Source organism: Seriola dumerili, unplaced genomic scaffold (assembly GCF_002260705.1).
Source record: "Seriola dumerili isolate Sdu_G_001 unplaced genomic scaffold, Sdu_1.0 BDQW01000167.1, whole genome shotgun sequence".
NCBI classification, from domain to species: domain Eukaryota; kingdom Metazoa; phylum Chordata; class Actinopteri; order Carangiformes; family Carangidae; genus Seriola; species Seriola dumerili.
Genome location: NW_019174422.1, coordinates 56,730 through 69,920, shown reverse-complemented (window position 1 = coordinate 69,920; position 13,191 = coordinate 56,730). Strand labels below are relative to the sequence as shown.

The window sequence follows — 13,191 nt, the reverse complement described above, 5'->3', positions numbered from 1 at the left end:
TAAATAATCCACTATAAACCTTTAAAAAAACGTTTTAAAAGGTCATTAAATGTCTATCGTCTGTCTTTAAATAAATTATTTAAAAATAATTTTGATACTAAATAGCAACATTTATATTCATGTGTTTCATAATCTGATTAAGAAGTATTTAAGTAAGAAGAAAGGAGCATTTCATAAATGTATTTGAACATTCAGTTCCTTAATTATGTTCTTTTTGTTAAGAAAGAACAGTACTTTGAAAACGCTTTTATTCTGAAAAAGTACCGGAAGTAGTACAGTTGTGGCTGATGATGGTTCTGTGGTGAAGAAACGTTTTTACCTTCAGTGTAAAGTTAAATCGTTCATATACAGTCTTCAGGAGGCAGCTGTCTGAGCGGTACCAGAACCAGCTAGACCCTGAACCCGTCAGTCCAGTTCAGCAGAGATGAAGCCGCCTCCTCGCACTCGAAAAATACCAGAACGCAACCTGATGCCTGACCCGGTCCGGACGCCTTCGGGTAAACTGACATGTAAGTGGAAGAAACTGGAGAAGAAGAAGCTCCTGGACGCTCTGAGGAGACTGTCCAAAACCGCCGGAAGCCGCGGAGACATCGACTATACGTTCCTGAGAAAACAGGTTCCTAACCGGTCCATAGAAGAGGTACGGTGGTCTGGTCTTTGTGGAGGGTTATCAGTGACTTCGGTCCCTCTGACTCTCTGTCTGTTACTTTGTATTAAATATTGTTTATTTTTACCAGACAAATGAAAAACTAAGGTCTCAGTTAAACTGTGGTGAAACCAGGTCTACTGAGGGCTGCAGTCTGCACTGAACCGGCTCACAGGGACAGGTTTCACTCGGTCACCTTCACATTCATCAGATGTTACATTACAGAGACCATGTTCATAATGAGTTGTATTGTGTCACCTGGTTATTTACTAAGTTCCTCCATCGCTCTGATATAAGAAGTTTATAGATCTTATGAAAAACAAATATGATTATAAATGAAACAGATTATCTTTGATTGTCCTCTCTGTGTTTACGTAGCTTTAGTACAGCAGTGTCACCATATACTGTGACAATTCTTAACTGTGAGTAATCAGTGTGAACTGTTGTTGTTGTGATATCTGTCTATCTATAAACTTCAGCCATCATATGTTGATGTCATCTTCAGTGTCTAATCCGACATTCAGGCCTCATAACATGTGTCCAACTAATTTAAAAATGAACTAAAATCCTCCAGTTACAGAGTCGGTGAATGTCAGTGTGCAGTATGAGACAGCTCAGCTCAGTGAACTCCCTCCTCTGGGCCGGTCTCTGTGTTCATGTACAGTACCATGACGTGTACTGTCCTCCCTCCCTCAGATCCAGGCTGTGGTGGATTCTCTGAAGAACAAAGTGATCTCTAGTGTGAGTTTGAAGCTGAAGAAGAAGAGGCTGGAGGAAGAGAAGACCAGAAAGCCCATCGATGTGTGGATTCACATGGCTTCATCTTTGGCGGGAACCCTCGAAGAACAAATCACTGGAGCGTTCTCTCAGGTACGATCCAGATACTGATGAGACAGGGTTTGATAAAGGCATCTCTGCCTGGACTTTCTTCTGCTGACTTTAAATGTGACCTCAGGTTTTATCTGACACCCCTCAAACACAACTGCTGCTGGATCAGAGACAGACCTGTACCTACCTGTCCTGTGGAGTCACTGCCACCTCCATCTCCCTCATCCCTCTGTGTTTTCCAGATGATGATAGTGTCGTCCACAGAGCCTAGCACCCTGAAGAACTGCGACCCTCCTCAGGTCCACAGACCACCCACAGACCGGGACAGACCTGTTGGTCGCACCATCCCTTTCAGACCAGTGCCTGGTATGCCAGTACAAGGTACTCAGTCCATTTTCTGTCTGAATCTTGGAGACAGTAAATATGTGTATGTCTTTGTTTTTCGTATTCATCTGATCCATCAAAACTGTTCACACACAGTGAGTGAGGAAGAGGAATTAACTGAGTCCACAACTACTGTGATGAAGGTGTTAGTTAATTCAGTGGGAGCAGAGCGTCCAGAGACAGAGACACTCTTCATCCTTCAGATTAAACAACAGCCTCTGTCTGTGTTAGTCCTGTCAGGTGTGAACACAGCTGGAACCAGTATTTATCTGACACTGACAACTCAGTCACCAAAAACAATCCTCATTCATGGAGATACTCTATTATTTCCCATAATCCTTAGTAATGATCTGAACACAGAACACAATCAGATGTTCTCTGTGCTGCAGGTTCTGTCTCATCTTACTGTCCTCCATCTTTTCCTCAGGTAAGCATCCTGGCACCAATCCCACCCGTCCTCTCCTGGTCCTCAAGACTCCAGCACCAACCATAGGCCCAGCCAAAAGACCCCCAGCTCTATCCAGAGTGGTCAGAGTGCCAAACAGCACAGTCCCTCCACCCCAGCAACAGCCTTCAACCACATCCGAAAGCTCACCTGCTGCCCCCTCCAACCAGCCAGGTGCAGCAGAAATACCTGCAGCGTCCCCTACAGCCCCAAAGCCTGAGATCCCGGCCTCAGGGCAAAGCACGCTCAGTCCTGGCTCTGCAGCAGTGGTAGACACTCCGAGTGTCTCCTCAATCCAGACAACCCAGCAGCATCCCTCCACCTCCACCCCCGCCTCCACCTCCACCTCCACCTCCACCCCAGCCCCCACCCCACCCCCACCCCCTACCTCTACCCCGCCTACCTCCACCATCTACCTCCACCCCCGCCTCCACCCCACCCCCACCTCACCCCCGCTCCACCCAGCCCCCGCCTCCACCTCCATCTCTACCCCGCCCCCCACCCCAGCCCCCACCTCCACCCCCACCTCCACCCCAGCGCCCACCCCACCCCTGCTTCCACCTCCACCCCCGCCCCACCCCTGCCTCCACCTCAGCCCCCGCCTCCACCTCCGCCTCCACCCCCAGCCCCCACCTCCACCCCAGCCCCCACCCCCGCCTCCACCTCAGCCCCCGCCTCCACCCAGCCCCCACCTCCACCCCAGCCTCCACCCAGTCCCCACCCCGCATCCACCTCCACCCAGCCCCCACCTCCACCCCAGCCCCCACCCCCGCCTCCACCTCCACCCCAGCTCCCACCTCCACCCCCAACTCAACCCCAGCCCCCACCTCCACCTCCACCTCCACCTCTGCCTCCACTGTAAAGTCCACAGTCAGTCACACACCTGTCTCTCCCTCTGCCACCAGTCTCACCCCTCTCCCCAGTGCTGCTCAATTCTCTGTCCCCTCCTCGAGCTCCTCCACCTCCACCACCCACCCCCTGCCCCCCCTCTCTGGCCCCGCCGCAGAAGTTCATGCCAGGTTTGGTCGCACCAGCAAGTTCGCCACCAAAGACAGTCCCCGGACCTTAGGTGTCAAGTGCATTGTGGACTTTGAGAGGATCTACCGCTACCTGAGTGCGATCCACAAACCCACTGACGAGTGTCACCTCACCCCCATGGGTGAGTCACTGCTGGTGTCGTGTGTATTTCATTTGGTCTTCAGTGATACAACCACAGCTGTTAACCATTCATTTTGTGTGTCGTGGCCACTTCCAACATGATAATCAATTATATTGATAGATTAAAGGAATAATAAACAATAAAGCATAAAGTATTAGACTGATCAGTTTATTTTTCTAAAATCAATGTTTAGAGAGACTTTTCCATCTGTAGACATCACATGGATTAATTATAACCTTGTTTGTAATGAGCTTATTTTTTAATGTGAAGACTAATTAACATCAGACCTTCACTCCTTCATATAGACTACAGAACTGTTGGATTTTTAATTGTTACCTAAAGCTAATCAGTGTCTTATTTTGTAGGAATTACGATCGTGTGGTTGTCCTTCTCTGTGTTTCTACACATGTTCCATGTTGTTCACCGTCTTTGTCCTGCAGAGAGCGCCATCATGTTGGACCTGTTGATGTCTCTACCTGAGGAGCTTCCCCTGCTCGACTGTAAGAACCTGCACAAACACCTGGTCCAGGTACGACCTGCTTCAGTTTCAATCTAAAGCTTTTGAAGGTATTTTGAGCACTTCAAATGATCAGAAAACAAAAGGTGGTTTGTTCACCTGAAGAGAAAACACAGGTGTTCTGGATGATGGATGAGACCACGGTGAAGGGACGTCCACAACAACATCAACACAACTACAAATATATTGTTCTAAAAGCGTCGAGTGGCGCAGCGGGTTGAGCAGGCGCCCCATGTGTAGAGGCTACAGTCCTCGCTGCAGTCTGCCCCGGTTCAAATCCCGCATCAGACGGCCCTGTACTGCATGTCATTTGAAAGAGATGCTGACAGCCAATCAAAATGCAGCTGAGTTCACAAGGTGTCACAGTCAGAAAATAAAAGCTGAGTCACATGCTTCATTACTGTTGTATCTGAGCAGCAGCTGCTCAGTAAAGCATGGAGCCAGCTGTAAGTTTTCTTTCTCTCCTCAGTCTCTCACACATTTACACTGATTTCTGTTACAGTCTGTCATGTGTGACACACACTTGAGAAAACATTAACACGGTCGTATCGGCAGATCATCGGTAAAACCTGCAGCTGGCACAACCCGGAGCTGGAATGAAACTCACATCCTTTGTATTTAAAAGGCAACAAGTGAGTCCTCATCAGCATCTCATACAGCAGTCTGGTCTGTTAGGTTTCCACTAGGGGGCAGCACAGACCACAAATGAAGGTCCTAGATCTCAGATCAAATGCATTTTCATCTGTTAGTATCAGATTCACACACTGACTCTGACATGTACAACAGTTCTCAGCAGCCTGTTCCAGGAGAGACAGCTAGGCCTGATCGGAGAGGAGGACTGTCAGACTTGACCATAACCATAACTGAAGGTCTATGGTCTGCTGTTGTCTCAGCTGCTCTCCTCTCTCCAGCTCCTGAACTTAGATTTGCTCTGTCCAAGAGCTGATACTGAATCCAGGTTCAGGGCGGGAGGAAAACAACTGCTTTACAACACGGCCATAAATAACACAGGTCATGTGTTTAGATAAGAACTGTGAAGATGTGTTTTGTCCATGTACAGCTGTGTTCTGTGTTTTTCTATTTTCTGTTTCAACTGAACAAAACGTCACTGGTCTGACCACATTTCACTGGGACTTTAGGAAAGTGTTGATATTTTCAGAATCATCACATTTCTGGTACCGAGCTGTTGTTTTCTGTGGAGCAGAGTTCAGTGTTTAATTTTCTCCTGAACAAACGACTGAAGTTCATCTAGCAGCTGGTGTTCCACCGTCACCTCTGATGTTCCACCGTCACCTCTGATGTTCTACCATCACCTCTGATGTTCCATCATCACCTCTCTGTCCTCTGATGTTCCACCGTCACCTCTGACGTTCCACCGTCACCTCTCTGTCCTCTGATGTTCCACCATCACCTCTCCTCTGATGTTCCACCATCACCTCTCTGTCCTCTGATGTTCCACCATCACCTCTCCTCTGATGTTCCACCATCACCTCTCTGTCCTCTGATGTTCCACCGTCACCTCTGATGTTCCACCGTCACCTCTGATGTTCCACCATCACCTCTGATGTTCCACCGTCACCTCTGACGTTCCACCGTCACCTCTGACGTTCCACCGTCACCTCTGACGTTCCACCGTCACCTCTGACGTTCCACCGTCACATCTGACGTTCCACCGTCACCTCTGTCGTTCCACCGTCACCTCTGATGTTCCACCATCACCTCTGATGTTCCACCATCACCTCTCCTCTGATGTTCCATCGCTACAGTGTTTGTCCTGGAGTCTGAGGCTTTAAATGACCCTGAACCAAAATGTTGTGGTTTGTAAAAAGCTGTGGAGACATAAAGTAGAACCTGGAACCACAGACTGTCACAGGTCTAGGTTCAGTCTTTCCCAGGTCAGAAAAGATACTGACCAAACATCTGCAGCAGTAGATCAGGACCAGGTCACTAGGAATCAAAGGAACCTGCGAAGACAGACTCACAGGTTACAACTTCTTTGTAAAACATTGGATGAACAAGTCTATGTTAACACGAACACACGCGCGCACACACACACACACACAAATACAAATGCTAAGAGCAGCAAGTATGAACCAAAGCTTGTGTCAGTAGCATGTTAGTTCAGTTGAGTCCAGCACTTCTCAGAGCCAGTATCAGCACAGATTTGTGTAAGTACAAAAGTTTTTTTTTTCTGTTCTTATTCCTTCACCTGAACATTCTCCTCCATGTTTCAGGTGTACCAGAGTCTGTCATCACCTGCTGACTCCCAGCTGGCGAGAGAACTGTTTAAAAACCTGAAGGGCGGACCCTCTGCTCAGTCAGAGGGTCCGAGCGGTCCAGACAGCACCACACCAGAGGGTCAGCAGAGCTCTGACAGGACTGGCGGCAGTGAGGTCGTGGACAGTGGTGGGAGGAAACTACAGCCAGAAGCTGAGAGCCAATCATCACAGAGCAACAACACATCCAGCCAATCAGGGAATGGAGACGTGATGGGACCCTGCCCTCCCCTCAACCCTTTCATGGTGCCACTGAAGCTGCTGATGCGCAGATAAATGTAGTTTAATATTTATAAACAGTGGTTTGTGTCGTGTGCCTTATTTTTTCCATATGTTGTAGATTTAATATTTAACTTTATACTGGTTCAGTGCTGAGTCTACTTATTTGGTCTTCGTCTCAAAAGTTACTGAGCTGGATTTTCAATAACTAGTTTCTGAGTGACCACTAGAGTTTGTCTGGTGTTAAAGTTGGATGTCTGGTCACATTCATTGTTCATTTATTCTTTGGGCTGATAGTTTTTTTTGTTTTATTTAAGTTGTTCAGTTGCTTTTATAGAAAATAATAAAAAATCATTTTTAAATGCAGTAGACCTCCTTACTTTGTTTTGTGTTGTTAGTTGTTTTTAATGTATGTAATAATTCATATCACAATGAAAAACAGTTCATTCAGTTACGGTTAAGGTTAAGTCACATTGAAGTACATGTGTTTATCAATAAATTATGACAGAGTAACTGAGTACCTAAAAATAAAATACATATTAGAGCATTTTAATTTTTTTCATTTAGGCATTTTTAATCTTCATATTTCAGAGTCTGCTGCTTGTTTTAAGACATTTTGAATTTTCAAGAAAACACATTTTTATATTTCTCTCAGAAAAGTCAGATATTATTATTTCACAGATTCATCATCATGCAGCTGTAAAACTCATGATGCGTCTACATTACCCACAGTGCAACTGACCACCAGCAGCTGGGTCAGAGACTCAGTTGTGTTATGCCAGTAGCGGCTAATGTAGCCTGGAGCATAGATGAGCAGGTCGCAGAAGTGTGGCGAGTCTTCATCTCAAACTGATGCTGACTCGAGTGACATCACTTAAGTCACACAGCTCAGTATGAAGAAACAGATGGTGTCATACAACAACAACTTTTAACTGTACCTAAGATGTAAAGTGTCCAGAATCACTATCAATTCAATTCAAGAAACTTTATTTGTCCCCAGCAGGAGACAGCGGACAAAACAGATGAAAGTTGGCCTTTTGCTTTTCATTGACCGTACAGTACAGTTCTGTAATCTTCACTTATCTTAACTTCCCCTGGCTCTGCATCCAGCACAGTCTCTGCTCTGCCGTTCGCTGTGTGTTTGTGTGTGTGTGTGTGTACTGAGTGCAGCCCTGCCTCGCCCAGAGAGCAGAGGACACAGAAGCAGTGTGGCGGTGGTTGGGGAACACTGCTTCAGAGTAGGCCTACAACTGGAGGTGATTTGAAACACACAGTACACACTTGTTTTTGTTATCTCACCAATGTATGTAAATGAGAAAAATCTATAGTAATTCTGAAATGAAAAATATTATGTTATAATGTAAAACCAGTTTTCTCATAACAGGAAACTGAGCAGATAGTTTTTTTATCATGGTGGCAGATACTGTGTTTTCTTGATTATGTATTGTGAGAAATATAAAGATGTTTTTGTTCTTGTTTTAATGAACAGAAAAAGTCTCAGTTCTCAGTTGTTACATGAACACAAGCAGCCACACAACAGCGTTGTCTAAAACTGGCTAAACCTCAGTTTACCTCTAACTGATTATTATTATTCCCTATGACCTGAGTACTGTCAGATTATTAAATGAGTGAATGAGCTTCATTCTTTAAAGATTAAAGGATGAGTTGACAGACATGAATTCGCAGCATCTTAAACATGATGTTGCGATATGGTCACTGTGTGTGTACTAGGTTAAGGTGTGCTTGAGTTTTCACATCATTGCTATGACACCAGTTTGTTTTGATAATAAAAATGATAATAGCCTGAAATGACGTGCAGAGCTGGGTGCAAATGTACCAGCGGAATTTCTGATTTACTGCTTCATGACATTTGTCTTGTGCAACTTCTGATTATCAGTGGGCTGCTGAAACAGCTCGATCCTGGTGGTGCAATCAGCAGAGATATGTCAATTATAGGAGCCAGAACCTTCACACCTCACACTGTTCTGTCACCACTCTGATAATACAGTTTTCCACCATTTCGTCAGCTGTCCTGACACATCTCTGCTGTGTGTAAGAAGGTGAGTATTCTCTATCAGCAGTTACAACATGCAACTTATTAAAATGTATTCAGATCTCAAAAATAACAATACCTCAGTTTAAAAATACTACGTAACAAGTTCTGCATTCAGAGAACAGAAAACAGAAACAGAGACATGAGGTATATTTATATATATATATATATATACACATACATACAGTATGTATGTATATCTATATATATATGTAAAAGCGCTGCTTCGAAGTAAGAGTATTTCATAGAAATAGTTCTCACTCTAAAATCCTTGATGACAACTGCGAATTTCAATGGGAGTTTCATCACAATAAATAATTATAAATGACGCTATTTAATTATCGCCCACTCCGGGATATATGATGTAAGTATTTTTATATATTTTTTATTGTGACTGTAAAAGAAGTGTACATATTTGTCATGTTAAAAGTAGCTTTATTACTATGACGTCAAAGGAAATACACAGGTGTCCCACTGATTTTTTTATCTGTCTTTAAGATTGGGCGGTGGCAGTGGAAAATGGAAGCTACCACAGAGGATTTACCAGGCTTTACATTCTGATAAGACAAAAGTGAACCTGCCTTTATAACAGTGGGAGAGGTTTTTAGACAAAGTTACTTGTTTACACCAGTCCTCACCCTGCTGTTACACCCTAATTTATGACATCTGTGGTCTTTGACCCTCCAGCCATGAGGCAGTCGGTTGTGCCTTGTACATTCCATGAACATTAACAATGCACGGAATCTTGCTATAGTTATTTTCCTTGACGTCTGATAAGGTGTGTCATATTGGAAGTCATTGCAAAATCCAGATAAACACGTTTGAAAACTGAGGACAGCACTACAACACTTAAACAAAACCTATATCTGCTCTTCACATACTATCAAAACATACAGTGATTTAGAAAAAGTTGTTGTTGTTCTCTTTCATTAATTTGATGAAGTCACCCCAAAGAATTAATATTGTTGTTGTCAGTAGTTCTCAAAACTGTCAGACTGTCAGCTTACATAAATCTGTGCTGCTGCCCAGTCTGTTCATGCTACTTCAGCTGCTTGTGCTTCTCAGACACTGACACCACTGCAGCATCCAACTGTAGGCATTATTGCAATATTCTACTCATTAGATTTAACATAGTGTGTAGTTATATATATTTTTTAATTAACTGCAAAGGCCAATGTTCACAGTAAGACAATCAACAAATCAACAACAATTAAACAGTAAACAGTACAGAAGTATGAAAAAAATCGCAAATCATTCTGCTGGTTTTGGGAGAATCATCCATAATTTTTTGGTGAATTTGTATCCAAGACTGAGCAAAAAAGAAAATGTTGTGCATACAGTACATATTACAGCAAGATGATGAAGATTACTGCAGACTCATGGTCCAATCCAAACACCTTTTGAAACACTTGATCTCTACCATCTAGAGAATGTCTGTGTAAACTTTGGTAGCATTTGAATGAAATATGAAAATACTGATGTTAATTGATTTTTCATATTTTCAGAAATATAAGTGACACCATCATTCAGTGGATATGCAAAAAAATTCCAGCTCTGTAGAACGTACAGGTGATTTATTATGATTTTTTTTGGAGGTTGGAATATGTAGAAATGTATATTTTTTGTAAGGGGTCACGCCCACTTTAATAAATCATTGCCAAATTTCATGCATCAGTTGTGAAGTGACCCTAGATCATGCAAACCAAATATTTAGCCAGTTACAAGATATAGAGTTTTCATATTTTCTGTGTCACCTAGTTGCTGAATTGCGCCAAATTTTATAGAGAACTTCAGACTGATATGAGAAAGTACTGGACTAAATTTCATGTAAATAAGAGTGATTGTTGCCAACTCTATACAACACTTCCTGTTATGAATGGAACCTACAGGAAGTTATTTTGATCACGAGAGTCCTGATATATGGCCATCCCTCATTCCTAATTTGGGTCAGATATATATGTTTTTTGTTTTCTTTTTTCAGGGCACACATGCATAAAAGATTTCTGCATGGTTGATGTACAATGTGGGAGTTACTGGCCAAAACGCCCCTTCTTTGATTATAGTGCCACCTGTGATGTCATGTTTGGTGTCTGAAATGTGGACTAGTCTACACCAACCCGGAATTTTACTTCTATCACTTCTACACTGTAAGCTGCAGTACCACAGTCTAATTTTTGTTGTTGTTCAATAGAAATTGTATCCATCTTCCATCTTCTTCTGCTTAACCGAGATAAGCTTGCTAAGCAGGTTATCCCAGACATCCCACTCTCCAGAAATGCTTTCCAGTTCCTCCAGGGGGATCCAGAGGTGTTCCAGGTGTGATAGGTGGGATATGATAATAATAATAATTCCTTTATTTATATAGCACCTTTAAAAACAAGGGTTCACAAAGTGCTTTGACATAAAAGCACAAACATACAAGAGAACAATGGCAGAAGAACCCAAACAACAACAGCGACATACTGTATAAACCCTCAAGAGCCCAAGCAAGCAACACAAGAACCCAACAACATAAATTAAGAACAGGAGGACCAAGGTCTAAGATGATGTAAGCAATTAAAGGGGATAGGAATAATAAAAGGGGGTATAGGCACTAAAACACCATTAAGCAACAGAATGAGAAAAAAAAATACAAATAAGGGCATAAAGGGCTAAAAACAGTAAGTAACAGTGCAATAAAATAAGGTGAAGAAGCGATAAAGGAAATAAAAACAATAGAAACAGATGAGAACATTTGTAAACAAACAAACAAATGACATGAGCAATAAGGAATAAAATAGAGATAATAAGGATAAATGAAAGCCATAAAAACAATAAAAGGAAATAAAATAAATACAAAGATACTGAGGATGTTAGGGAACTAAAACAATTAGAAGAGTAATAAAAATATATGACAGGATAAGAAATAAAAGATGATAGAAAGACGTAAGAAGAAGATCATAAGAAGAACACATCACATAAAAGCAAGGCTGTAACAGTGAGTTTTAAGAAGTGACTTAAAGAATGTCATGGATTGTGCACACCTTATTTGCTCGGGCAGGTCATTCCAAAGCCCTGATGACAAAAGCACAGTCACCTTTAGATTCGAGCCTTGACTTTGGATGACCGGGAAAGCCCCACCTGAGGATCAAGATTAGTGCAAGCTTTAAAAGTGATAAGTAAAATCCAATGGAAGCCAATGTAGGGAAGCTAAGATTAGGGTGATTAGATGTCATCTGTTAAAACCAGTAAGAAGCCTAGCTGCTGCATTTTGAATTAGTTGGAGGCGAGACGGGTGCTTTATGGGTAATTTTGGAAAGGAGAGAGTTGCAGTAATCAAGTCTGGAGAAGATGAGGGCGTGGATGACTTTTTCAAGGTCCGATTTGCAGAGAATTGGTTTGATTTTGGAGATGGTGCGTAATTGATAAAAACATGACTGTACGACTTTTACGTTTTACGTGTGATTTAAAGGTGAGGTTGCAATCAAATATCACTCCTAAGTTTCTGGAAGTAGGTTTCATGTTGGCGGATAGAGCACTAGGGGCTGTTCTCGATGAGATGGGTAGGGCTGCTTAGATTGAACAGTATTACTTCTGATTTTGAGTGATTAAGTTGAAGAAAGTTTTCAGCCATCCCACAGTTAATATTGCTGAGATTAGTCTTTGACAGCAGCTAGGCTTCTAGGGTCCTCAGGTGTCAAGAGGAGGTATATCTGTGTGTCGTCTGCATAGCAATGAAAGGAGACATTGTGACGCTGAATTATTTGGCCAAGAGGCAGCATCTAAATAGAGAATAAAATCAGACCTAAAACTGAACCTTGCGGTGCACCACAAGCAATGTTAGAGGTAGAAGATGAGTAATTACCTATGGTGACCACAAAGGTTAATTCTGAAAAATAAGAATAAAACCAACTCAAACCAAGTGCAGTGTCCTGGATACCAACCCAATTACTAAGACGATCAATTAAAATAGTGTGATCCACTGTATCAAAGGCTGCATTCAAATATGTAATCCCCCTAGTGAGTTCTGGGTCTACCCTGGGTCTCCTCCCAGTTGGACATGTCCATAGAACCTCCAAAGGAAGGCGCCCAGGAGGAATCCTAATCAGATGCTCCTCACCCTATCTCTCAGGCTGAGCCCAGCCACCCCATGGAGGAAACCAATTTCAGCCACTTGTATCCATGATCTCATTCTTTCGGTCACTACCCAGAACTCATGCCCAAAGGTGAGGGTCAGAATGAAGACTGACTGGTAAATTGAGAGCTTTGCCTCCTGGCTCAGCTCCCTCTTCACCACAAGAGTTTGGTACAACATCCACATTACTGCAGATACTGCACCAATCTGTCTGTCAATCTCCTGCTCTATATACCTTCACGTGAACAAGATACTTGAACTACTTCACTTGGGGCAATTAATCCACCATTTTCCGGCTGAGAAACTATGACCTCAGACCTTGAGGTGCTGACTCTCATCACTCTGATTTGTTTGAGCAGATGTGAAAACAGTAATCACACTCGGGTGTCCCCCAAAACAATCTCACCAAGACCCTTTTGAGGAGGTGGTCCTGGTCTCGTCCCAGCCAAACTCTGGAGCGGTTCATTTTTGGTGTTAGAGAGTTCTGGTTTGTAAAGATGCATTGTGGTTCACTTGAATTTTTGTCTGTGTGAAAACAAATGGAACCAAG

General features: G+C 43.1%; 1 protein-coding gene across 1 annotated transcript; it reads left to right on the top strand.

Moving 5' to 3' along the window:
• Positions 1-356: 356 nt before the first annotated feature.
• Positions 357-6,791, top strand: snapc2 (small nuclear RNA activating complex polypeptide 2). The gene is made up of 8 exons (XM_022752211.1): positions 357-640; positions 1,343-1,516; positions 1,717-1,855; positions 2,286-2,572; positions 2,899-3,062; positions 3,227-3,462; positions 3,903-3,991; positions 6,214-6,791. The coding sequence occupies exons 1-8, from the start codon at positions 425-427 to the stop codon at positions 6,529-6,531; spliced, it is 1,623 nt and encodes a 540-aa protein (XP_022607932.1). The 5' UTR covers positions 357-424; the 3' UTR covers positions 6,532-6,791.
• Positions 6,792-13,191: the final 6,400 nt, after the last annotated feature.